The following is a 25013-nucleotide window of genomic DNA, read 5'->3' on the forward strand; positions in this document are numbered from 1 at the left end:
TGAAACTGGGGGTAAGACATTTGGAGATCATTAATCATACTCAAATCTTAACTGTTTCAGTACAGTATTTAGGCCCCAAGGTACAGTACTAATGGGATTCCTTCCAAACGTGTGGAGGGAAGTCAGACGTCTATATGATTAAGTATGTTTCCATGATTAAAGGAACAGGTTCAGACGAGACTCATTGTACAGGGGTCTAATTCAAATAATGTGTGTATTTTCTGGTTGTATTTCTCAATATGCCATGAATATTTTAATCTTGCTTGATCTTAGAACAGACAACAAGCTGTGATGGCTTTGTGTATTTAGAAATTGAAAACATTTCCTTTTGTCTTAGTCTGTGAAAACATCTGCCCTCGGTCTCTAACACCACCAAGAATAGATTAAACAATTGTACACTTAAAAAACACAAGCCCAGTGTATTCCAGTGTGTTTCAGCAGGCCCCTCTGAAACGGTACATGTTGATACAGTATGTATAGCGGGTTGTGAGATTGAAATACTTTGCTGATGTAAGATGGGTTACTCACAGGATCTCCTCTCAGACCAGACTGCCCTCTCTCTCCAGGTTGCCCTCTTATGCCCCTTCTGCCCTAAATCCAAAGAGAAAAGTATAATTGAACTACTCTCAAGTTATATGATAATACTGATTATATATATATATATATATATATATATATATATATATAGTTTATATGTGTGTATAATTTATATCACAACGTTCACCTTTATAAGGTGGTGTAGCTGGATTTAATCAGCCATACTTAAATTTAATCTTTTTGTAAACATGCCATTAAAAAACAGATGTTTCTCTCTAGATTACTAGAACATACAAAATGGATATGCACTTGAAACCTGACCTTTGTTACTTAATTGACCAATCTCTGGTCTCAGATTTAGCATGGCCCAGAGAGTGGACTGGAGTGAAGTAGTTAAGTGCCAGACATGTGTTGAAATATGACCACTTGGTCCAAGAAAAACAAAGCTGATCTACTACAGCAAGTGAGCTCATTAAGCTTGTTTAATTTATTTCTAAATGTCTTTTGAAGTAAAGGTAGAGGGAGGTGGGAGTAAGGGGTGGAAAATGGGATTATAAATTTGTTTTAAACTTCAAGATGAAACCACTTGACAGGAAGTAGAGCTTTGTGGTCCCTCTCAGTCCTTTGCCTCTCTTTGCCCAGATAGAAAGCTTATCAAATATTAAGTGTCTTTACTGGACCGCCGGGACTGCCTTTCTCGCCATCGGCTCCGGGTGATCCAGGAATGCCCTGTTTGACACAACCAATAGAGACACATTGGATAGGATACAGATATCAGTAACTACATATAAGTCAGACGTTAGCGTTCATCATTCAGGTATGATAATTAATCTTGTAAATAAGCAGACCAGCAAAAGTCATTCATCTAAAAATGTCCATATCGTAAAGGGTTAATGTAAGGGATTAATCTGAAAACATGACAAAATAAAAAAATATGTAATTTTAAATGCACAAAGAAAATTAGATATATCTAAACCCTATCAGACTCACACTAACACACACTAACACACACACTATAATTTTATGTTTCCTGTAGAGCATACTGCCATTAAATGCAGTATAATTTACTGCAAATAAAGCTAGCTGCAAAACTACACCTTGCACATCACTATTTAAACAAGACAAGCATGCACACTCCTGTATATCTAGGATACTGTATAGTTATAGATCAATATGTAATACAAATGGTGCAGTTTGAAGTAGTATTACCTTTTCGCCATCCACTCCGTCAATCCCATCATCCCCATCCTCCCCCTGTCAGGACAAAGAGCACATATCTTCAGGCATAAGGGCGGGAGAGCACAGAATGGGAGCTGTAGGTCCCAGGCAGTCGATCAAGGTGTCTGCTTGACATTGGCGTTGTCTTGAATATTACATTATACTATTAGAATTTGAACTTTTCACTACTTGTTTACCCATCAAGGGGAATAATGAAGTTCACATCTTACAAAAGTATAAGGATTACTTTACACATGTCATTCAGATCAAGGTATCTGTAGTGGAAATCAAACTATTTCTGGATCATAAAAATCAAATGTATTGTGATGTTAAGATTAACTGAGTGAAACCAGTGGTGAAACCCTGCCTCCTAGTGGAGCTATGTGAATCTGCGGTGAATGGATAAGGCGGTTAGTAGTACATCTTCTAAACTGTTATTATGCAGAGATGAGAAAAAGGATCCACTCTAAACATTTTGGTCGCTCGTTAATTAACAACAGACATTTCATTTAGAAGCAAAGGGTTTCCAGACACTCAGACTCACCCTATTGCCCCTGTAGCCTCTCAGTCCCTGTAACAAAAACAAATATATTTTTAAAATAGATACAAAACAATCTGTCTCATATATTCAATGTACCTGAATATGTATCAATATCTGCCACTGTTCCTTCCTGACAAATGACTGTTTCAGCATCACCTAATTATGCTTAATATAATAATTAAATCTGCAAAACTAACCTTTTACAGTATTTGTGTATTTTTATCTGCATTACATACTATCTTATAATATTCATTGAGGAATGTATATGTACAATTTCACCCAGCTTATAATATCTTTATTCACTATTATTTCTTGACTCAATATTCAGTTGCAATGGCTTTGTATAAATGAGGTGAAGTCATTTTGTAATCTACAATTGATTTACAGTTGATTTGCTGTTTCTAATTGCTTCCCCTGCTTGCGACTCAGCAGCCTTTTCACAGGGTGTGCATCTTATTTCAAAGGACCACATTTACTGTTATTAACATGGTGTTTTTGTCACATTTAAACACCTCTCTCCGGGGCCCTAACTCTACAGCATATGTTAATTGAATCTAGATCTGCTCAGCTATTTGAACTGAAACTAAACTCTCTCTCAAAATTCCTTGCCATTTTCCTGCCATTCTGACTCCTGATGATTATATCACATCTGGGTTATTCTTGTTTTGTGGTTCTCTGCACTCAGTATCTGTAATACCATAAATATAGTCATAAATAACATGTTTTAAAAGCACATGGAAAATAAATCTTGAGCTGGAAAAGCTCTACAATAGCCATAATAATGCAATTCTGGTCCAGGTCCATTGTAAATGAGAATCCCCAGGGATGCAAAATGTCCTTGATGTGGAACCTGCTTTGGACATTGAAGTCTTTGGCAACTTACTTTGGTGCCTCTTTTTCCAGGACATCCTTGGATACCCTGAGTGCCGTTCAAACCAGGAGGACCCCTTTCACCCTGGGGAAAAAAGGTTATTTCTGAAAATGCACATAAACTCATCTTTCACATAGACTTTGCTGTTAGTTGTAGGTGAAAATAGACTATAAATGCAGTGTTAATTTTCTGAAAATCTGATTGTGAACTATACTTTGTTTTAGAAAAAATAGTAGTAGGAGGAGGAAGGTAAAGTGTTCTTTATTTCACTTTCTATAATGTGAATTCAAGTTTGTTCTTATAGTGTTTTCACTTTCTGATTTCTGTTTAAACCATTGTGTTGTCTTGTGTCGTCAGCTACTGGTATTCAAATGTCCAATATTATATTTGTCTTAAAAATAAAAATAAAACAAACAAATAATATAAATGTAGTCTTCTCTGTTGACAACCACAATGGAGCAGAGGGTGAGACATATTTAACAGTCCTGAAAATACGCTGTTAAATAATGTACTATGATATGTACAAGAACATTGAAAAGAACCACAGTAAGACTTTCACATAATAAAGATCCTTACAATTCCTCCTTCTTCGCCAGGATGTCCAGGAGATCCTTTTGGACCTATAGATCCCTGTAAAAAATAAAATAAAATAAAATCCATTTGGTACATAGAAACACAGAACAAACACAATTATAGTTAGTGGTCTCAAGATTGAGATGTGATTTGTTGACTAATGGGCTGTTTGTTCCTGTTTCATAACAGAAGCTAAAAAGAAAGTAAAAGCATCTAAAAATATGTGTTATAATCAGGAGAGTAGTTTTTGTTTCAGAATTGGTGGGACGCATCCTCTATGTCTATGGAGTCTGGCATACAATATTGGGGGGACAATTTAACATTCTCTCAACATTGGGGGGGGGCGCGTTCTGTCATAAACCTCACTTCAGTAAATTAGAATTAGAATTGCGCATTATTATTTTTATTTATTTTTATTATTAAGTTGGTCCTAAGAATAACTTTAAGTCAAGTTTGCATAGTACAACTGATTACAAAAAAGGTTAATTTTGTAAAATGCTAAAACAACTGTTCCATTTAAACAGCTAAGAATATGTGAAGGATAAACTAGAAGAATTACATAGACAAATGGAAAAGGAGTGGAAAAGTAAGTTGAGAAAAATATTGCACTGAGAATCTTTCACTGCATTTCCACTAACAGGAGGTAACCAGAGTCTCACCTTTGTTCCCGGGGATCCTCTGGGACCACGCAGTCCTTCCGGGCCGGTACATTTGCACATTACATTACAGCACTCTCTCTCCGCAACGGTGTCCTGCAACACAAGACAGGTGAGATGATCGAGCTGTTAAAGCGCTAATTCCACAGCATGTTGGCACAGGTGAGGCAATTTAAATGTTAAAAGTGACACACCCAGTGCTGCTACCTGAGGGAATAGTTAAATGTGTTAAGTGTTTAGTCTTCATCCTCTAAAACTAACAGAGCAGAAACAACTATACAAAAAATATCTGCACTTTCTTTACTCATCAAAAATAAAAATTTTTCCTATTAAACCCTTCCAAGTTGGTCAACACTATGACCTTTACACTAACATCAAAGAGATGAAGGAAAACATACAGAACTGCAGAGTGTCCAGCCATCTGCTTCTCTTCACTCTGCGAGTCCACAGCATGAATAACAGAGCCATATCTTCACTGGTAGCTTATCAGCTCTACAGATAACAATGCAGGCTTACAGACAGCCCAAACGCTAAAGGGGTTTCTGGGACCTCGGGGCACAATCTGTGCTCTGAGTGGAGATTTAACAACTTGGGAGGCCCCAACAATCTCTTGCTTTTCTCTGGACCTGCTATTTATTTATGTCTTAACAATACTTTTTAAAAATAGATTAAAAAAATAACTTAAAAATGCAATGGAAAAAAGCAAGCGGTGAATTGCTTTGAAAACTTTGCACACCCAAAAAAAAAATCACAAAAATAAATTAAGAGGATTGGTTATGTTCAAAGCTTTATCAAAAGCCCATTTGGTCTTTAAGTACAGTTTTAAAGATACATTACTGGGTTATTGCTACACATTTTTCCGCTCCAGTCACATTCATTGTAGAACTACTTTAGATCGCTTCTGACACATGATATTGTCCGGCTGGAAGGAGGCAGTGATGCAGAGATTTCCCTCAAGTACAAACTCAAAACAGCAGCATTCTTTAAAGACCACTGCAATCAGGCTGTAGTGATCACAAATTTGAGATGCATGATCTTTGAGGAAAAAAGACAATCTCAGAAGTTAGGGTACATGCACAATAATGACACAGATACTCACAAGCTCTTTAAACATAGAACTAGCTACTTCCTGCATTCCGATGGTGAGGGGCACTTTGTAGCCAAAACCTCTTCCAAACTCAACCATCTGCATGTCGTTTGCATTAGTGACGCCTTCCAATGCCACAGCCAGCAACGCATTGATACCTGTGCCAAATTATTAATAAAACAAACAAAATAAATGAATAAAACCATAATTAACCTAACATATAATATAGTTAATTAAGTTTAATTTATTTAATTAAAAGTTTAATTTAGTGAACAGTATATAGCCTATATATATATATATATATATATATATATATATATATATACAGTATTGAAGTAAAAAATGTTGTACACCTGAATATACACTAGAGACGCCAAAACACTTGAGGAATGTAAGTAGCAACATTAAAACATAAACTTTTATTGCATGACTTTCCTGATTATATATCCAGCTGTGTGTTACATGTTTTGTTCATTGTGGTTCAATGTTAACTAGACAGCTTTCAAAGTTGTGCTCATTTGCAAAATAATATGAATTATCTTTATGTTATATGGCAGCTTTCATGACACCACATCTTAAGATGCTTTACAATAAAACAGAGTAGAAGCCAGGGTATTATAACATAAATACACAGCGTGCAATACAATACATTAAACAAAATTTCAAGCTCGAATATAAAAGTCGGTTTTAAGACCAGATTTAAAAGTGCTGACTGTCTTGCATGATCTACTATGGATCAGGAGATCAATCCACAGCCTTGGAGCAAATTGTCTTTGAATATTTATAGTTCTGGAGCTAAAAGCTTTACAGAATCACCCTGATGGTGCTTATCAGCATACCTCGTCTTCTGAGGTCCTCCGATTCAAACTCGAGATTCTCAATGACATCATCTAGTCCATCAGAGAATATTAGCAGTGCCTGCAACATAATCAGAATAAATATCTAACTGCTTACGAAAAGATCGATAATACAATATTTCAAGTACTGTACTGGTTTATTCACTGTAGAATTGACTGTAAGACCTTGCATAATAAACATAAAGCAACTTTTTTTTCACACAAATTCCTTTCTAAAACTAGATTATCACTGTAGTTATTTTTTGGGGAACGAACTGCAAATATGCACAATCTTTGGCTTTCAGTATAATCTCCATGAAAGCTGGGATTCCATGCAGAGCTACTGTTGTCTTGTGACCACAATGAATCTGAGCCCAAATCTGCATTACTGTTCTTCTTGCATTTGGCTTGAGATATGAAGGAAGACAGCCAGGGTTGAACACTATATTTCCCAGCCATGGAAAGTATCAACTACAATTTCAAACTATGTCCAAGACACAGTCTCTGGAAACTATTAAAGAAAGAAATAACAAAAGAAAAATAGAAAGAAAACAAATATTAACAATAAATCCCAATGCACCTTCTGAAGCCAATTTTGTAGACTTCAATGAATGTTGTTTTTCAGCCACATACTATTACAAGTATGCAGTGGCAATAGGGCAGATATGTTCTGGTTTGGGAGGGGAAGGTTACACACATTGATTTATATCTTGACTGTAATCAAGCAAATTGTGAAGGAGTTCAAAAGAGAATTTGACTTCAGGAATTTGAGTAATACTGATCGGTGTTAACCAGGAGGCCCTTAATGTGATTAGGATCTCATCTTTATCTGATGGGAGATTTTATTTGGGCCAGCTTTATATGAATTGTTTTTAGGAATTCGCCACAATTACTAAGATGAACATCTCGCTGCTGAAATGTCACTGCATTTAACTGATTAAGCTGCTGTCACTGTAGAATAGGTTTATTTGGATTAGTTGTGCAATATATTTCTAATCCAACATTAGTCAGTAATAGCTTTGTGTTTGCTTTTTAAACTTTCTTTTAAAAAACATCCCTATAAAGAAAAAAAGTAATATGAATAAATGGGAAAATAGCATTTTTTTTTTTTTACCTGTACATTGGCTCTTGATTCTTTCTGAAATTTTGTCAAAAAGGACTGCAAAAACTTAGTGTTGAAGTATGTCACTTCTTTGGTCTGCAGTGCCATCAGCTTTTTAATGATGTCCTCATTGTATTTCTCAAACTTGGAATCAAAAATAATCTGTCCGTCTTCTGTGGCTACATGGAAGCCAATCTGTATACTGATTCTTGCCCCCGTACAACAGCTGAGATCTCCCAAATTAGATATTCGTCTGATTATTTCAGGGAGGTAGACTTGCAGTTTCTGCTGTCCGCTGAACAGCCCTTGAAATCTGGTCCTTCTGGAGATGTCAAATCCAACAGCCACATCAATCGAACAGCCTAGGAAACAAAGTTGGTCAAGATAGTATCTGTTTCCTTCTGTGTCAATCTTACTGTTCATTTTGTGTTTCTTCGTTTTCTACTGATGAAAGCAGTCAAAATGACAGCTTCTTCTATCAGTGTATACTAACTATAGTCATCATGGAAAATTTATTCACTTCACCTCAAACACCCATTGTAGTTCTTTCTCATATGCCGTTTCTGACTTTTTAATTCCATGTCTCCATCGGGGCCACATTAAACATTACTACACTATATGGATTTTCATAAATACTTTGCGATATCTAACACACTTCCCTTGGTTTTCTTTTTTCTCTACTTGTTGGTGTTTGGTGTGGACATTTTATTCTTATTTTATTCAAGGGAAATGCCATGTAAATATATAATCCAAGTCGCATCAAAGGAGATATAAAACAAAGGAGAAAATTAAGGAAATAATGATATACGTGAAAACATAAATTACTGATCATCTGACCTTGCAAATGCGATAGTTTTACAGTTTACATGACACACTCGCTATTCCAAGGAAAGAAGACCTTTCTAGTGTCTGAAACAAAAGTGTCTCTTTATGAGACACAACAGGCCTCTGAAAGTATTTTTCAAGTACCTCGTGGCTGGCTGTACACTAATTTATTTGCAGAACATTTGCTGTTACCATTAGGCCCAAATATAGCCACTTTATTTATCTCAGTCTGATGAATCACATCTGTTTAGGTTTTATGGCATGTGAAATATCAAGCGAGACTTCCTAATGGGAGCAGTCAAGAATCTGAGTTGGAAGCTGGTCTGGAGGCAGAATACTTATCGGATGCCATGTTCTCATTAAGTAAAAACAGATTTCATATGCATTTTAATAAAACTATTCATATGGTGTATGGGAAGGCACCCTAGTCAATAGTCATACCTCCAGCTTGAACAGGGCATTTATCTTTCAAAAAACAAAAACTAAATTCCAGAATTAGGATCATAACTGGGATCATGTTGGGATTTGAAAATGAATTAAGTACAATCACACTAACACATCGCCTTTTCTAACTCTGTCAGAAATGTATCTATCGCTCTTTTTTGTGAAGTATGAATTAGAATGCGATAGATGTTTATAACTCGCATACAGCAGCAGTCAGACCATAAGAATATGGTCATCTGAGAAATTAACCACATTATAATGACAAATAGGATGACTCTGTTGAGACTAACACCAGTTCGTATTTGAAATAATATTTGGGAATCTGTAATCTTTTTGAACTGCACAGACTGCAATTGTCTGACTTCATTGCCAATCAGAATTATATGTAAAAATGTATGTTAAGATTGATCATTGTGTATGATCATTCATTACATTGCATCTATAGTGAGAACAGGCATTACACAACAAGTCCAACAAACTGTGAACTTAGAGCATGGGGAAATGGACAAACAACACAGAAGCCACTTACTGGTCTCAGGTGAATCTTTCTGTTCACATATGGTATTGACCACTTTTGTCTTTATCCTCTGGAGTTCTGCAAAGTTTTGTATTGTGAAAAGCCTATCACTTGAACCCGCAATCTGCAGAAGTTGAAAAGGTTGAACATGTCCCACACCAATGACAAAGATGTTGATTTTCAAAGCTCTCAATGTCGCTGCTGCCTCTGCTACCTCATCTTGGGAATCTCCATCGGTGATCACAATGAGATTCTGGGGTATCAGCTGATTGATCCTACTTCCTGCAGAGGGCTCAAAGTACGAGCGAATGAACGACAGAGCTTTACCGATGAAGGTCGATCCCTTAATTTGCTGTATTTTGAGAATTTCTTTCCTTACGTCGGGTTGTGTATGAAATTCATTGAGGTAGAATTCTTTCTGAGGGTCAGTGCTAAATTGTGCAACACCAATCCTCACGCTGTTCTCGCTGACTTTAAAACTGCTGGCCAGCTCTGACATGAAGTCTTGCATTTTCTTGAATTCTTCTCCTATGATGCTGCCTGATCCATCAATCAACATTACAATGTCTGATTGTTGGGTTTCACATACTGGGAGAAGAAAACGAAAACTGCATAAACAACTTGAATTACCAGTATATTTGTATATGACAATCAAGGAATACAGAGGTTAAGACACTGTAAACACATCCAAAGCACTCCTAACTGAAGACCCAATTCGAAACCTAAAACCTAATCCTTTACCAGTCCTAATCTTCCCAAATGGTTAGACCTGCTACTTATCTCAGCCCACACCCCTGCCCCAACACATGTGTTTGAAGTCACACCCAAGCTGGCAGTAAAATCATATGAATAATTGTATATTTTAATTGATATCCTACTCCAACCTGTCCAGACACTTTAAAACATTACAACATCATCCTTGGTCAAAAACTATATGTCACCTCTCAATATAAAAGACATCCCAAACTTGAACCCTATCCCCAGTTTACATAAATCAACATGATTTTCACTTTAAACATGAAGCCTTATCCTGAATTAGTCCTTACTGTTAAGCTAACTAAATGGTTTGGGCTGAGTTTAATGTTTGTAGCATGTTAATGGATTGTAATGGGTTATACATTTAGGATGTGTCAGAGTGATACATTAACTAAATAATAATATTTCAGCATTTGCAGCATTTATGTTCATCTTCTTAACGTTGAATGCTTACAATTAAGGATATGGCACAGGTTGGTTTTCAATATGTGTATTACTTCTTTCCATTATGAGGAAAAAAATTGTAACAGAGATTATATTGTATCCAAAGAGGAAAGCACACTGATCATCACATTGACACATAAGATAATTACCTGTAGACATCTTAACATCATTGATTCACAATCTGGTTGCTTCACCTACCTGGTTTGGTTTCAGCGCAGATCATCTGAGAGATATTTCTGTGCAGTTCTTCAAGAGCTGCATAGTTGTCCACATAGAAGACTTTACTGGCATCCCCTGCCATGGTAGTCAGTTCTTCCATTGATGCATCTCCCACCCCAATACTGTAAATGCTGATTTCCTCATTCCTCAATGTCTTTGACCAAACCGGAAGGGCAATATGGTCTGAAGCTTTACCATCAGTAATGACCATCAGAATCTGGGGGATTTGAGAAGACTTGCGGCCGCCATTGTCTTCAGAAAATTCAAACTGAGAGTGCTGGAGGGCTCTGGCTGTGTATGTCTGCAATCCCGTTTTCTGCAGATTGTCAATGGCTTGCAGCACCCCTCGTTTGTTGTAGAATTTATTTAAATGGAATGCTGTTTTTGCGTAGTCAGAGTATACTACTGCTCCAAATCGAACATTGTGTTCACCAACATCAGAACTGTTCACCAAGGACGACATGAACCTCTTCATGCTCTGAAACTGATCCTTGCTTATGCTGCCTGAGCCATCCACCATAAAAATCAGGTCAGCTACTTCCGATCTCTTACAATCTGAGGAGAGAGACAGAGACATTCGAAATATTTACTGTTGATGAAGTGAGGTGAAGAGATGTAACGTAAATTAAAAACATGCCTATAGATTAAATGGATTATTAGGTTGTCATTAGGAAGTCACTGCGTATGTCAGAATTGTAACAGGTCACATCCAGCAATGCTTATTAAGAGCTTCTTGAAAATTATTTGTTATGGTGCATTTCCATTGATGTGTAAAGCTTTATTTGGTCTTTTTGGGGCTCTTTGTATAGCTTTCATTCTTGAACCCAATAATGCATTTTGTGTATAATATAAAGGATGAACAACATGAAATATACTCACCACCAGTCTCTGGACTGCAGATCTGAAACAGTATACGCTTCTCCAAAAACTTTAGGCCATCAAAGTTCTCTGCAGGGAAAACTCTGTCCTGTGAACCGCTGATTTCCACAAGTTGAGTGTTGTTGGCATTCAGAACACCAATGGTGTAGATGATTATTCCCTTGTCTCGCAGGGCCTTCGCTGGCTTGGCAACCTCATCTTGAGCTTCCCCATCCGTGATAACGATCAAGAACTGTTTGACATGTGATCGCCCACCTCTTGGACTGTCAAAGTACGGGGATGAAAATGTCAGGGCTGCTCCAGTATTCGTGCCACCACCTGTTTGTTGCATATCATTAATTGCTTGCTTTATGCCAGCCTTGTCATCAAATCGGTCGAGCGGAAACTCCTCTATTGGGGTGCTGCTGAACTGCAGAACACCAACCTGGACTCTGTCTGAACCGATGTCAGATCTCTCAATCATTGACTCCATGAAATTTTTCATCTTAGAGAAATCTTCTGCCTCAATGCTTCCTGAGCTGTCAATCAGGAAAAGGATATCTGCTTCCATGTGCTTACATGCTACGAAAAGCAAAAAAGTAATGAAAGAAAAAAGCCATAACAAACGTATCTGCGCCTGCAATGTAATTCAAAGTGAATAGGATTCAGGCTTTAAGAAGTAGTGTTCAAAGTACTTCTGTAGTAATTTGGTGTAGTGCAAGAAGAGTTTCTATACAAATTGATATACTGATATAATGTTGAACCTCTTCCAAAATAGGAAAAATCTTAAAATGAACTTAAATAACAAAATCCAAGATTTATCCTAGGAAACGTGTAATTTGTCATTTTATCTCAATTTGCTTACCTTTCATATATAATCTAAAAAGGAAGACAAGATTCTATTGCTCATATTTTACTGTTAGTACCACTTTTTCTGGGGTCTCAAAGTTGAGTCTTATCTCTTTGATTTCGACTTACCTTCATTAGAGCAAATGTCTCGGACCACCTCGTTCTTAATGAGTCTCAAAGAGTCAAAACTGTTAACGTAAAACTTCTTCTCGGGTGACCCTGCGATCTCCAAGAGCTCTGCCTCATCTGCGTTTCCCACACCTATGGCATAAATGGTGATGCCTTCTGCCCTGAGGTTCTTGGCGGCTTGCAAAACTTCATCTTGGGACTTCCCGTCTGTGATGCTGATGAGGATCTGAGGGACCGTGTCACTGCGGCTGTCCTTAGCCTCACTGAAAAGAGCGCTCATCGACTTCAATGCATCTCCCGTTCGGGTTCCCCCTCCCAACTGTAAAACGTTGTCCACTGCTCTCCGTAAAGCTTTCTTGTCATAGTATTGTGTGAGTTTAAACTCTAAAGTGGGTGTGTCAGAGTACTTCACAACCCCAATCCGAACCCCTTGTTGTTCAATTCTGAACATGTCAATCATCTCTTTGATGAATTTCTTCATGTCCAAGAAGTCTGTATGCTCAATGCTGCCAGAGTGATCTATTAAAAAGTAAATGTCTGCCTCTTCTGTATCCACACAACCTGTGTTGGGGAAGAGACATTAGCAAATCCCCAATGCAACTCTTAAAACACACACAAGGTCAACCTACCTAAATCTAATAAGAATCACTTTTACATAACAGGACTGTATTCTGCTACTAACCTAACCAAAGATAATCTGCATGCATTATGTAGGCATTTACTTTTGTAGATAATGAGTATCTTGGATGCACTATGTTTAATATGTTCTTACCTTCTTTAATCACATATGTCAGTTGTGGTACGGCAAAGGAGATCTCTATGATTTCACTGCACAGGAGCTTTTGAAGTCTCTTGTCCAGATTGGAAAGCTTTGCGAAACTGTCAACATTGAAAACAAACTTCCTGGGAGGATGGGAAGCAATCTTCCTTAGCTCCTGCTCATTTGCGCCCTTGACTCCTACAGCAAAGACGGTTACGCCTGCTCGTCGAAGGTTGTTTGCTGGGCTGCTCACGTTGTCCTGAGACTCACCATCTGTGATCACAATGGCAATCTGCTGCACACCTTGGGCCTTACGGCTTCCCTTTTCTTTTTTGAATATATTTGTTCTCACAAAGTCCAATGCAGCTCCTGTCGCTGTACCCCCTCCGCGGTAAGGCAGTTTTTTAATATATTGCAGAATTTCATTCTTATCATTGAAAGAATTCAGGAAAGCTTCTGCTTTGGGAGTATTGCTGTACATGACCACGCCAATCCTCACTTTGTTGAAGCCAATATCTAGACCGGCAACAACCTTATGGATGAAACTTCGGACCAGCTGGAAGTTTGTTGGGTTAACACTGCTAGACTCATCCACAACGAATACAATATCAGCCATAATGGCCGATTTACACACTGTGATAGGAGAAGAAAATATCGTCAGAAGCTGAAACCCAAATTCTGTGTGAATGAAAATTAAAACACCAAGATAAAACTGCTGGCTTTCACACATCAATTCTATTAGGCACCGTTCACTGATATAGCTTTATAGTTCAAAGGCACACATGAATGCTGAATACAAATACTGCAAAATCTAATTACCAAAATGTTTTTTTCTTGAAAGTAAATAAGCAGCATATTGAAAAAACATGAATTAGTTATTTCAAGTTGGAAGCAAATATCAGCTGTCAGCATCTGATGTGGACTAGGTGACAATAGAAGATCTGTCTGTTGGAACATCAAACTAGTAGATTGATTATTCATTCAAATAATTAAATCAATATTACTATACCTGCTGGCCCAGTGGATAAGTTCAGCCATGCTTCTCTTGATTCAATAATCCCTGTTACTTCTTCAGGAATCTGGTTTAACCTCTGCAGTTTATCCAGTTGGTATATATATGGCTTTGTTGCCATAATTTCCAACTCTGCTTTGAGTGAGTTGAGCAGCCCAATTGAAATCACTGTCACCCCCTCTCTCTTCATGGCCCTTGCAGCTCTCTGGATCTTGTCTTCAGATTTTGCAGAGGTGAGAACCACGAGAAACTGACGATAGCCCTGGGAAATTCGACTGCCCGCAGCCTCTGTGAAAAAGTTAAGACGTACATACTCTAGGGCTTGCCCAATTCGGTTCTCGCCACCTTTGAGTTTGAAACGGTTGTTTAAGTAATTTAAAATGCCTTGCTTCTTCTGATAGGCGTTCAGCAGGAACTCTGTGTTTGTGTCCCCGCTGAACTGGGCCAGGCCAATCCGATGCTCGTCAATGCCGACATCCAGTTGAATCACGACTTCCTTGATGAAAGTTTTAATTTGCTGAAAAGCTTGGGCTCCCAAAGCTGTTGAGCCATCAACCAGAAACACTATATCTGCAAAGCTGGGAGCTAAAGCTGTGAAAAATAAGGGAAGGGGAAAAAAAATAAAACGAGCAATATCATAGTTTTCCATCTAGGACCCACTTCACTTTACTATATGTAAAGTGCAATAGCCTTGATGTAATACTTCCCTACTCAATATATGTTTGTTGGTATTTTAAAATATAGTATAGGGTTAAATATATCTATAAAGCTTTTTCACATACAGTAATTCATCATCTAGATTAGAACATGAAAAGGTATTTTCCAGGAGTACTACCACCTAAGCCTTGTCAAAGGACCTCACCTTGCGTCTGGGTTTCCACGTCAGAGCACACAATTGGCAACAGCCTTTCAGTTAGTTGTTGAAGAGCTTCAAAGTTGACAATATTGAAGAGGTAATTGTCCGTGGGCCTGTTTGCAATTTCCTGAAGCTCTTTGTAGTCAGCGGTGCCAATGCCAATCACAAAGATAGTGACCCCAAGTTGCCTGAGCTCTCTGGCCGGTTCAATTACTTTGTCAGCAGATTCCCCATCAGTGATGACGATGGCAATCTGTGGAACCCCTTTATTGGCCCTGCTGCCGGCTGCTTCTGTAAAATACTGGGTCTTAATGAACTCCAAAGCCTTTCCCGTGTAAGTGCTGCCTGTTCTGTAAACCAGGTTCTGTATATAATCCAGCATGGGCTTTTTGGTGCTGTACTGCGACAACAGGAACTCCTGGTGAACTTCATCACTGTACTGCGCTAGGCCCACACGGACCTTGTTCACACCGATTTCCAGACCGTCCACAAAGTTGTAAAGAAAGTCTCTCACTTGTTCAAAGTCTGTCTCACCAATGCTGGTTGAGGAATCCACCAGAAATACAAAATCAGCAGTGGCCTTCCTGCATTCTGACAAAAAATGACATAACAAAAAGTGGTTAGGTGTAAACATTCACTATTTGTTCCAATAAAATGATAATAATAATGATAATGGTTCCTTTAGAAATAAGAACTATACATAACATTACTTTATATAATGGTTTCACTTTAGGTTCAGTAAAATTGCAATCAACAATATGTGTTTAAGTTTCTTTCTAAGAAAAGGAAATTAAATGACGGCATTTGACATATTCAGTTAATACAATCTCATCTTGAATTTAGATGTTAATTTAGACCATAGACCTAGCACTGGTGTTGGATATCACAATGGCATTAGTCAGGCCTATGAAATATGTAACTACCCCCTAAAATGTTTCAAATTTGTCTTTTGACCTTTAGAATAAGTACATTATTTTTTGCCTCATAAATTGTATCTCTGACATCTCTAACAACAGCGAAATTGTTTCAAAGAAGGCTACAGAACAAATTGGTAAAGAACATAACCTTAGATTTTCAGGGGAAATGGCTGCAAAATATGTTTGTGCCAAGACAAAGCATCATTGACAGGATTAAATCTTGAATCGTTGTTACCTTTAGAAACTTGAACGATCTGCCGAGTCGCCTCCTCCACAGTGGTGCAAAGAACCTGAACAATGTTCTTGGAGACGCCCTGCAGAGCTGCAAAGTCATCCACATTGTACACATACGTGTCATCAGGGTCGCTGGCGATCTCCTTAAGCTCTTCCAGCACTGCATCTTTTATGCCAATGGCGTACAGGCTAATGCCGCTGTTTTTAACTTCGTCGGCAGCCAGTTTGACAGTGTCCTGTGATTGTCCGTCCGTGATGACGATGGCAACCTGAGGAACTCCTTCAGCAGCTCTGCTCCCAGATTCCTGGGTAAAGTGGTTCTTCAGCATGAAGTCGAGACCTAGACCAGTCTTTGTGCCCCCGCCTTTGTAAGGAAGGGTCTGGATGTATTGCAGAATGTCTTGTTTGTTGTTGTACTTGTTGAGGGTGAACTCTGTACGGGGGCTGTTGCTGTACTGAATGAGCCCGATCCGCACTTGATCTGGTGCCACGTCAAAGCTGTCTATCAGGGTGTAGAGAAACTCTCGCATCTTCTGGAAGTTGTCCGTTCCAATACTCCAAGACCCGTCAACCAGGATGACAATGTCAGCGAGAGCTTCTTCTGTGCAAACTGCAGGAAAGAAGCGGCATGTTGGGTTTCCCAGGGAATCATTCTCCACGTATTTATTTGTTTTCTGTATTTCTGTATTTTTTTGTTGACTATATTATTTAGATTTCCTGAATTTATGTATTGCTTATAGTGGTATTTGTGGTGGGCAGATACAATGGAGCACCTTAGTTTGTAACAGGAATCTGCTTTTGAAAAGAACTGAATGTTTAAATATGGATTTCCTGGAGTCAGTCCTTTATGGGCATTCATTTAAAATCTGCCTAACACAAATAAAGTAATTTTCAAGCATGCATCATCACATTGCACCCAGGGGGTCAATATCTTAACCATACTCTCCCTGCATTGGTTACTCAAGGGTACTTATCTTGAATGATCAACAAATCCAGGATCACATTTTTGGTACCATTCATGCAGCACCACTGGGCAGGCATGTTTATGTGTGACTGCACTAGGTTTCACACTGCCTAAAGAAATTAGCAGCTGTCGCACAGAGAAAATATCCATGTCTTGCCATTGGCCGCTCAGATCCCCCCAAATCCCTTCAAAACACTCATGGGATGATGGGGCAATCTGAAACATACACTGGTTTATACACTACAGCACTGGTTGGACACACTGTTGGCCAAGAGGGATGTAATCCAACACAGAACAGTTGATGCTGATTACAACAGTGCGATGGCATGGAATTCGTCTTGGGGGAGGACTAAAAAGATCATCCTCATTATTGACTTGACCTGTATTGTGTGATTCGGCAGCAATGAAAACTTGTCTTTGTGGCACGTTTCTGCATTTCTTACACTTGAACGTCACTACAGCTTCCTACAGGTATGGAATCTTTCTTGTGTTGCATGTAAACGTAAAATAATTCTAAAAAAAAAATGCAATAAGGTGGTGAGAAACACAACATTTCCTACCAGTTTTCTGAGCATCATTCAGGCGAAGACAGGTTGTGAAAAACCAAACCGCTAAAAATCTTTTCATCATCGCCATGATGAAAAAGATTTGAAGTCACTGTTCCTGGAAAACAAAGCACAGGTAAAATGTTTAGAGATGTCTACTTGCCTTAACACTGAATGCATGGTGGTCTTCACTTCTTAAAAGAGATTATTGAAAGTTTTCATTTAAAAACATTACAGATCTTTCTTTCCCAGTTTCCAAGTCTGTTTACAAATTAATTCCCCTTACACATTCAGTCATTTTACGCTAATCGCTTTTAAGTAGGCTTCCCTTTTACAACTTCTGTTGCTCTCCCTTATCTGAAGTAAATCAGGCCAGACAATGAGAATGATTGCCAGTTCACATGAAGAAGAACCCAGCTGGAAAAACACCCATATGCAGGCTTTCTCAGTACAAGACACATTCCCATATTTAGAAATGTTTTGTTGCTGTAGTCATATGGGTATAGCGGATAATTTGATTCTTGTCTTTGGTTTGTGTTACAAAAAGGCTGAGCAGCATAAGTAAGACTACTTCACATACATCTCTTTCCATATTATTATTATTATTATTATTATTATTATTATTATTATTATTATTATTATTATTATTATTGTTGTCTCCTTTAAAAAATAAAATGATAAAATGCGAACAAAATTAAAAAAGAAAAACATGTTCCAACAGTACAATTCACCCTTCAGTCTGTTCCCTGAATAGAATGGAAATCTATAGATATTTCCCAAGCTTCAACATCTGTGACAATCCTCACTTCTTTAGATGTTGATTTTGAAAACAAAACATTAATTTCCTCTCTGGCCAAGGGTTCATATGCTTGACATTATAAAAAGAGACCATAAACAACACTCATTATCAGAATGCATTGTCCAGGTGGGATTTTGTATTGGGGGAGTGGTTTTCCAAATGCCAGTTTCAAAAGTTCAAAAGAATTTCATCTTTCCTTAAAAACGGGTAATACATCAAATTAATACTGAATTAATATGATGCTGTTTACTCCGCATGTGGCATATTGTCTTTCCTTTAATTGTAATATAATATTTTTGTTATTTAAGAAAAGAAAAAATATATATTTTTATAGGAGTCTTCAAAGGAACTGTGGGGTGCTGTTTGTTTTATTTGGCATGGATGAAGCTGTTCATACCACCAGTAGAAAGATCACAACTTCAAATGTTGCACAGTGCTGCAATTCGTACACTTTTCTCTGCAATACTTTAGCCCAAGATCCTGTCCTCGTACACATGCTTAGTGGTTGCTGTAAGAAATAAATTAGCTTTAATCTAAATGTTTCATCTTTAAAGATAATTCTACAATAACTTTTACAGTTCTACAGTGAACATTAAAACATTCACTAGTGATCCAGATCTGATATCTAAAACTAACCCCAAACCTTTTCTAAATTTCCTGTCTGATCTTTTTTACATTATATGATTGATTTGCTCTCGTGATTACTGATTATGATTGAATCCGTATTTTGCACTTTATGCATTGAGCATGGGACCAATCTAGCTTCATCCCCCTTCATCCTCACCTTGATTAACATCCAAAGCAAAGCCACACAATCATTTCTTATAAATTCTGCCATGAAGAATTAGTACAAACTAGCAATTAAGAAAGTCATCTACTGCCACACTCCCCAAAAAATACCTGGAGTCAAGAAAATGCAAGGTGTATAATAGTTTTAACATAGCGATAGCATTGCTTCTCTGGCTGGCAGGCTCCAGGTCATGGTTTTTTGGCTGGCGAGACTATACCTGTTCCTGAATAGTTTAGTTTGTTTTGCCTGGTAAAATTACAGTGTTTTCCCCAAATTTCCTTAGAAAGTAGTGCTGATTAATTTACTGATGTAATTCTAAACATTGCTAACGCTGACAGCTTTATTACATGTCATTTTAATAAATGGTCCACCTTATCTCCACACACTTTTTGTGGCTTTTCGCAGAAATGCTCCGAATTAAATATTCATCCACAGCTAACCTGCACAGACAAATTATTTATGCAAAACAGTTCCGTTAACCACGCTAAAGAAATTGCTCATATTTAGTGCATATCAACTGATGTTTCCTACTTGTTTGCGATGGGTTAACGACTCCTAAACATGCACAATCCTTTAGTACATCTAGCCCTTAGTGTCATTTCCTTTTCATTCTTTCCTTTTTTAATAAAAAAGTAATATTTCTATAATTGTACATATGTCAAAAATCATTTACACACACACAACATTATTATACATACATTTCAATTCCAGAGGTTTCAGCATATATGACTGCCATTCATTTCCCCCTGAAGAACATGTGCAGCTGTTCTGTGTAAACTTGTTTCCATTAATCACATGCCACACATGGTGTATTTGAAAAAATGTCAAATTAGAAAAATAATCAGAAGTGATTCCTTTATTTTTCTCTTTCATATCACAAATTATCACAAATTCCCATATCCTTGAAAAAAAATGAATAGCTAACCCAACCTTTTAATGGATCCCATACATTTTCTTTGAGCTAAACTCTGGGTAAGTTTAAGATAATTTCTTCAATGTTAATTCCAACTGATCTATTTTACGATTGTTTCAAACTATGCTGGCAAATACTCTTTTGAATACTATGCAGAACTTAAATCTACACCGATGTAAAAAATAAGGAAAATAAAAACTAAATGGATGACTTAAATGCAAAGTGGAACAGACTTTAATTTTGATAAACTAGAAACAGTTTGTAATTCTACTAATACGTTTAATATTAAGATCTTCATTACAATATGACCTTTTCAGCTTATTCTGATTTTTAATATATCATTTGTTATACATCGGTAACACCCAAGGACATTATTTGTGTGCAAGCTGGAAGCAAAATAACCACACATATTTGGTCGTTATTTAATCAGTTAAAAGCTGTAATCAGGAATAGCCTTTCCCAGTACTAGATTCCTGAGACCATCTTCCAATAAACACTTCATAGTTTTACTTACGAAATGTGATAACAGCTTTGAAATCTTACTTTATAAGCACAAAGGATTAACAAAGTGTCTCAACCACTGAACTCTGTCAAAGCTGCTCAGTGTATTTGTAAACAACATTGTTCCCTAACAGAGACACTTTAAAACATGGCTTGGCCACTAGAGGGCTTTTCCATAGAGTAAACTTAAGCAACAAAAGGTCAAACAACAGAAGATTGTTCATAATGATCTCAGCCAGGGGCGGTGGGGGGGTGTTGGCAATGTGCCGTCCGGGTGTCTACACATGGCGACCGGCCGACCGAACTAAAAATTGGACTGGCCAGAATTGCCCAATGGCCAGTACGCCTATGATCTCAGCCTTTTGGCAGACATTCATCTCGTTCATACCAGTGTATTTTGACGCTCTGCAATGCAATATGCCATGTAAACTGATTACCAATGACTTTTTCCCAAGAAAATGGGAATCCCATGGGAACAGATAAACATGTGAAATGAAATGAAGCTTCCTTGTAATTTACATGCTAATGCACTTCGCACATGAATGGAAAAGTGCACAGGGTCATGTTGTTTTAATACCGGAAAATCACATCCTGGGTAGTCATCCATGTGTGATGAATGGATATATAAGAGGACACACATGCAAGTTGTCTTCAATCAGACATAAAAAGCCTAACAGGCTAGAAACTGCATGTTCCACCACACTTAGACATGGGGATCAAACTGCATGTGTTCCATTGTCCCATTCAGTTTTTAGTTTTTTCCTTACTGTGGTAGCCAATGTACCCAGGGCTGTCGCAAGGGTAAGGGACACCGTTCGTATATTGGTTGTGCCGGCCCTGTATGTACCAGCTGGTCACACTCTTGGGTTAGAAGACAACCATCTACTCTAAGAAGATGATGTCGTCTGCATTGGTGATTCATTGTTTTTGCTCTTCATAGAATTACTGAGCCACATACGGATAACAGTCAAAGCACAAACAAGTGTGTCTGGATGAAGTTCATCAGTAAGAATCATGGTGATTAGTTACAGCCAGCTGTACTACTTGATGAATGTCTAGTTTCTTATTTTTACAGCCTCGGCCTGTGCGTTTGTGTGTGTTTATGTTGGTGTACATGTGTGTGGGTGTGTGTATGCGTGTGTGTGGTCGTCTTGTTTAAAGCAGGGGTGCCTGATGTGGGGAGACCACTTCCTTCACCTTTTGCTGCACTTCTGCTCTGTCCCCTACTCTCAACTCCTGCTGATACTAATCAGCATACTTTTGGCAACGGGCCCTCTCTCGGGTCAATTACTACCAAATGCACAAGCTACCGCAGCATTGTAAGGCGGGGTCATAGGATTGCAAAGTGTCCGATCTTGCAATCTTAACACATCTTTCTGCTGTGGATACTTTCACCAGGACCATCAAAATCACTGTCTCCAATAGCAATCTGCTTTATTGTTGAGGATAAACTTTTCATAAACAATTTCTGCAATTCAAGTACAAGTACATCTGTTGGTTATACGACATATTTTCTCCACAGAAGTTCACTGAGATTTCCCATTTCTCACATTTTAAACTTAGCCTATACCTTTTTTATTTGTGTGATAGGAAGGGCAAAATGGCATTTGAAAGAGCTCAGAGTTAAGCTTTGCATTATAGAGGTCAATCATATTTCTTCCAAAAAACAAAAACCGGGAGGAACAGGAAAAGACAAGCAGCCTCAAGATCAGCTGATACTGGAAACTGTCAGAAGGCACAACATTAATTGCATTTTCATTTTTTTTATTTGTGTGTGGTCTGCTTGTTTAAAAGAACCCCACGACTCAAATGGCATCACTTGTACAAATCCAGCTCTGCAGCTGTGTTAGTTAAAAAAACGTATTTTGTTTATCACGATGGAATTTTAAATCAGTTTCAGCAAATGTTTCTATACCATAAAGCATCTACCAGCATGAGTTCAAGTAAAAGGAAAATATATACAAAACATATGGATTTCATAGAAAGAGAGAAAGAAAAATTGACAGATGATTGAATATGAATATAAAATTGCATATGATTCAAAATCTGGGCATAATATTTTGCAAATGATACAACGCAATGTGAAACAAACAAGTAAACTGAACAAGGGTTATGATATCCACATTTTAAGCAGAGAGAGCAAATAAGACCCATTTGTTTTAAATTTCTGTAAAACTACATTTTGTACAAAATTTACTTTTCACAGCAACGTCTTGTGATGTATTGAGCAGTAGAGAAGTCAAGGAAAATATATTTTCCACAATTTTACATGAAAGAAAATAATATAATCCAGTCTAGCAGAGACTGAAATGCTGTAAACCTGTAAATAGTTTGTGAAGATTCTTTAACTGAAGGTAAATGACTGTCAATGGGAAGAGGCTAGAAGGAGTCTGCATTTTCCACAATGTGTTATATGGCTTGAAGTTATATAAATTAATTACTTTGTTAAAGGTAATTAACTTTTGATTAAATACATATGTTTGCCCTTTAATTCACAGTGCACCTGTCAACATAAATTAGGAAATATTTGGGGGAATAAATGTAAAAAAAAAAAAAAATGGTTTTCCAGTAAGCATGATCTATGTTGCAGTCCTTAACAATTTGCAACAATTCTAATTATACCAAATTAGATTTGACTTTGAATTGCGTATATATGTATCAGCCTAATGTACTGCCTTGCTACAACATTTTAAGACAAAAACGACCTCACTTATACAGATGTACATAAACACATTTTACTTGCAAGCTTTGTTAGCAGGAGGAAAGAATACATTGAAATATTAAAAAACACACATTAGCTCGAAACTTCAACTGAAAGAAAGACCCATTAAATAATAATCGGTATAATTTCTTCTGGACTATCTGTATGCTTGCAATACAAGGTTTCTGTCTGCTAACGAAAAAGTGAATATAAACGTTTGGCGGGCAGGGGGATATACAAAGAATAGGCTATATTTTGAGTAAGACTTACATGAAGTAATTTGCAAATTAACAGAAAATTACGGTCGAAAGAATATATAAAATAACTCGAACCTGCATATTGACTTGAGAGATTAAACGCCAGAATACAGAACGCAGGGTCTTATAATAATAATAAGCATGCAATATTTAAATATAAATCGTCCTGCACAATGAAAAGTACTGTCCAACACTATAAACACATTCACACACATCGGAAACCAGCTATATAATAATACGCAGCTGGAAACAGCGAGTTGGTTAACAATTAAAGCAGAAAAGTAGAAAGACTGGTGATACTTACAGCCTGTGCTGCCGCAGGTTCCCTTGTATGGGATTTAAGTGCAGAGTGTCCAGCAGCCTGTCCCCAGCCCCTCCTATAGCCGCCCCGCCCGCCCCGAATAACAAAGGTACTTTAATGAAGGATTTAAACTTGTAATAATTACTTGGCATTAGTTTTATTATTATTATTAACAACAACAACAAAAATAATAATAATAATGACAACATCAACCATAATAATTAGTGTTATAATAATAATTATTATATCAATTGTTATTATTGTTGTTGTTATTATTAAATGTGAATCAAAAATATATTAAGAGTGCAGTGCAGTACTACTAAAACTTGTGTGATTGTAAATGTATTCTCTAACTTTTTAGTGTGATACAGCTAATCAACAAAATCTAATACAAAACCTTGCAACAACAACACACACACACAAAAAAAGATGTATTTTACAGCTGGTAGCAGTTTAGGTTCTGTTTGTAATTGAATGCGCAGAGAAGTTGTAGAGGGATACAGATAATTTACCGTGGATTATGAGTCCCTTGTTAACCACAGTCGTTTACTGTTCATCTGTATAACACTTTATAGGGAAAGTTGGAAACAGCTGTAGTCACTTCTGTAAAAACACACACAAAAGATGAATGGGAGCTTTACAACAAGGAATGACATACTCATAAAAAATTATAAACTTGTTTTATGTAGTTTATGTAGTAGTTTTATGCAGTTAACACGAATTATAGATGTGTGTAATCATCTCAATAGAGTTTGTACATTTTTGTACAAGTTTAATATATTCAGGCTGCATATCACACTTAATTATTATTATTATTATTATTATTAATATTATTATTATTATTATTATTATTATTATTATTATTATTATTATTATTATTATTATTTTAAGCCCACTGTTTTGTTATTACTCTACAGTGTCATTTTATCCAATAATAGTTTCTAACACAGGAAACAAATCTGTTCAAATATGATCTACTGGTACCATTATTGTGTTTTTCT

General features: G+C 37.2%; 1 protein-coding gene across 4 annotated transcripts in view; it reads right to left on the reverse strand.

Moving 5' to 3' along the window:
* col6a4a (collagen, type VI, alpha 4a) overlaps positions 1–24077 on the reverse strand; it is a 40088-nt gene extending 16011 nt beyond the window's left edge. For all 4 annotated transcript variants that reach the window (XM_066691313.1, XM_066691311.1, XM_066691314.1 and 1 more), the window contains exons 1-20: positions 24016–24077; positions 17766–17868; positions 16243–16851; positions 15097–15681; positions 14232–14825; positions 13235–13855; positions 12463–13023; positions 11506–12066; positions 10606–11181; positions 9220–9795; positions 7434–7783; positions 6323–6401; positions 5496–5641; positions 4400–4492; positions 3744–3797; positions 3180–3251; positions 2300–2326; positions 1747–1791; positions 1213–1266; positions 529–591 (exon numbers count right to left, since the gene is read on the reverse strand). In XM_066691313.1, the coding sequence (XP_066547410.1) occupies positions 529–591; positions 1213–1266; positions 1747–1791; positions 2300–2326; positions 3180–3251; positions 3744–3797; positions 4400–4492; positions 5496–5641; positions 6323–6401; positions 7434–7783; positions 9220–9795; positions 10606–11181; positions 11506–12066; positions 12463–13023; positions 13235–13855; positions 14232–14825; positions 15097–15681; positions 16243–16851; positions 17766–17841 (5742 nt within the window). In that variant the 5' untranslated portion in view covers positions 17842–17868; positions 24016–24077. The remainder of the gene's footprint in view (positions 1–528; positions 592–1212; positions 1267–1746; positions 1792–2299; positions 2327–3179; positions 3252–3743; positions 3798–4399; positions 4493–5495; positions 5642–6322; positions 6402–7433; positions 7784–9219; positions 9796–10605; positions 11182–11505; positions 12067–12462; positions 13024–13234; positions 13856–14231; positions 14826–15096; positions 15682–16242; positions 16852–17765; positions 17869–24015) is intronic.
* Between the last annotated feature and the right edge of the window lie 936 nt (positions 24078–25013).

Source organism: Amia ocellicauda, chromosome 18 (assembly GCF_036373705.1).
Source record: "Amia ocellicauda isolate fAmiCal2 chromosome 18, fAmiCal2.hap1, whole genome shotgun sequence".
NCBI classification, from domain to species: domain Eukaryota; kingdom Metazoa; phylum Chordata; class Actinopteri; order Amiiformes; family Amiidae; genus Amia; species Amia ocellicauda.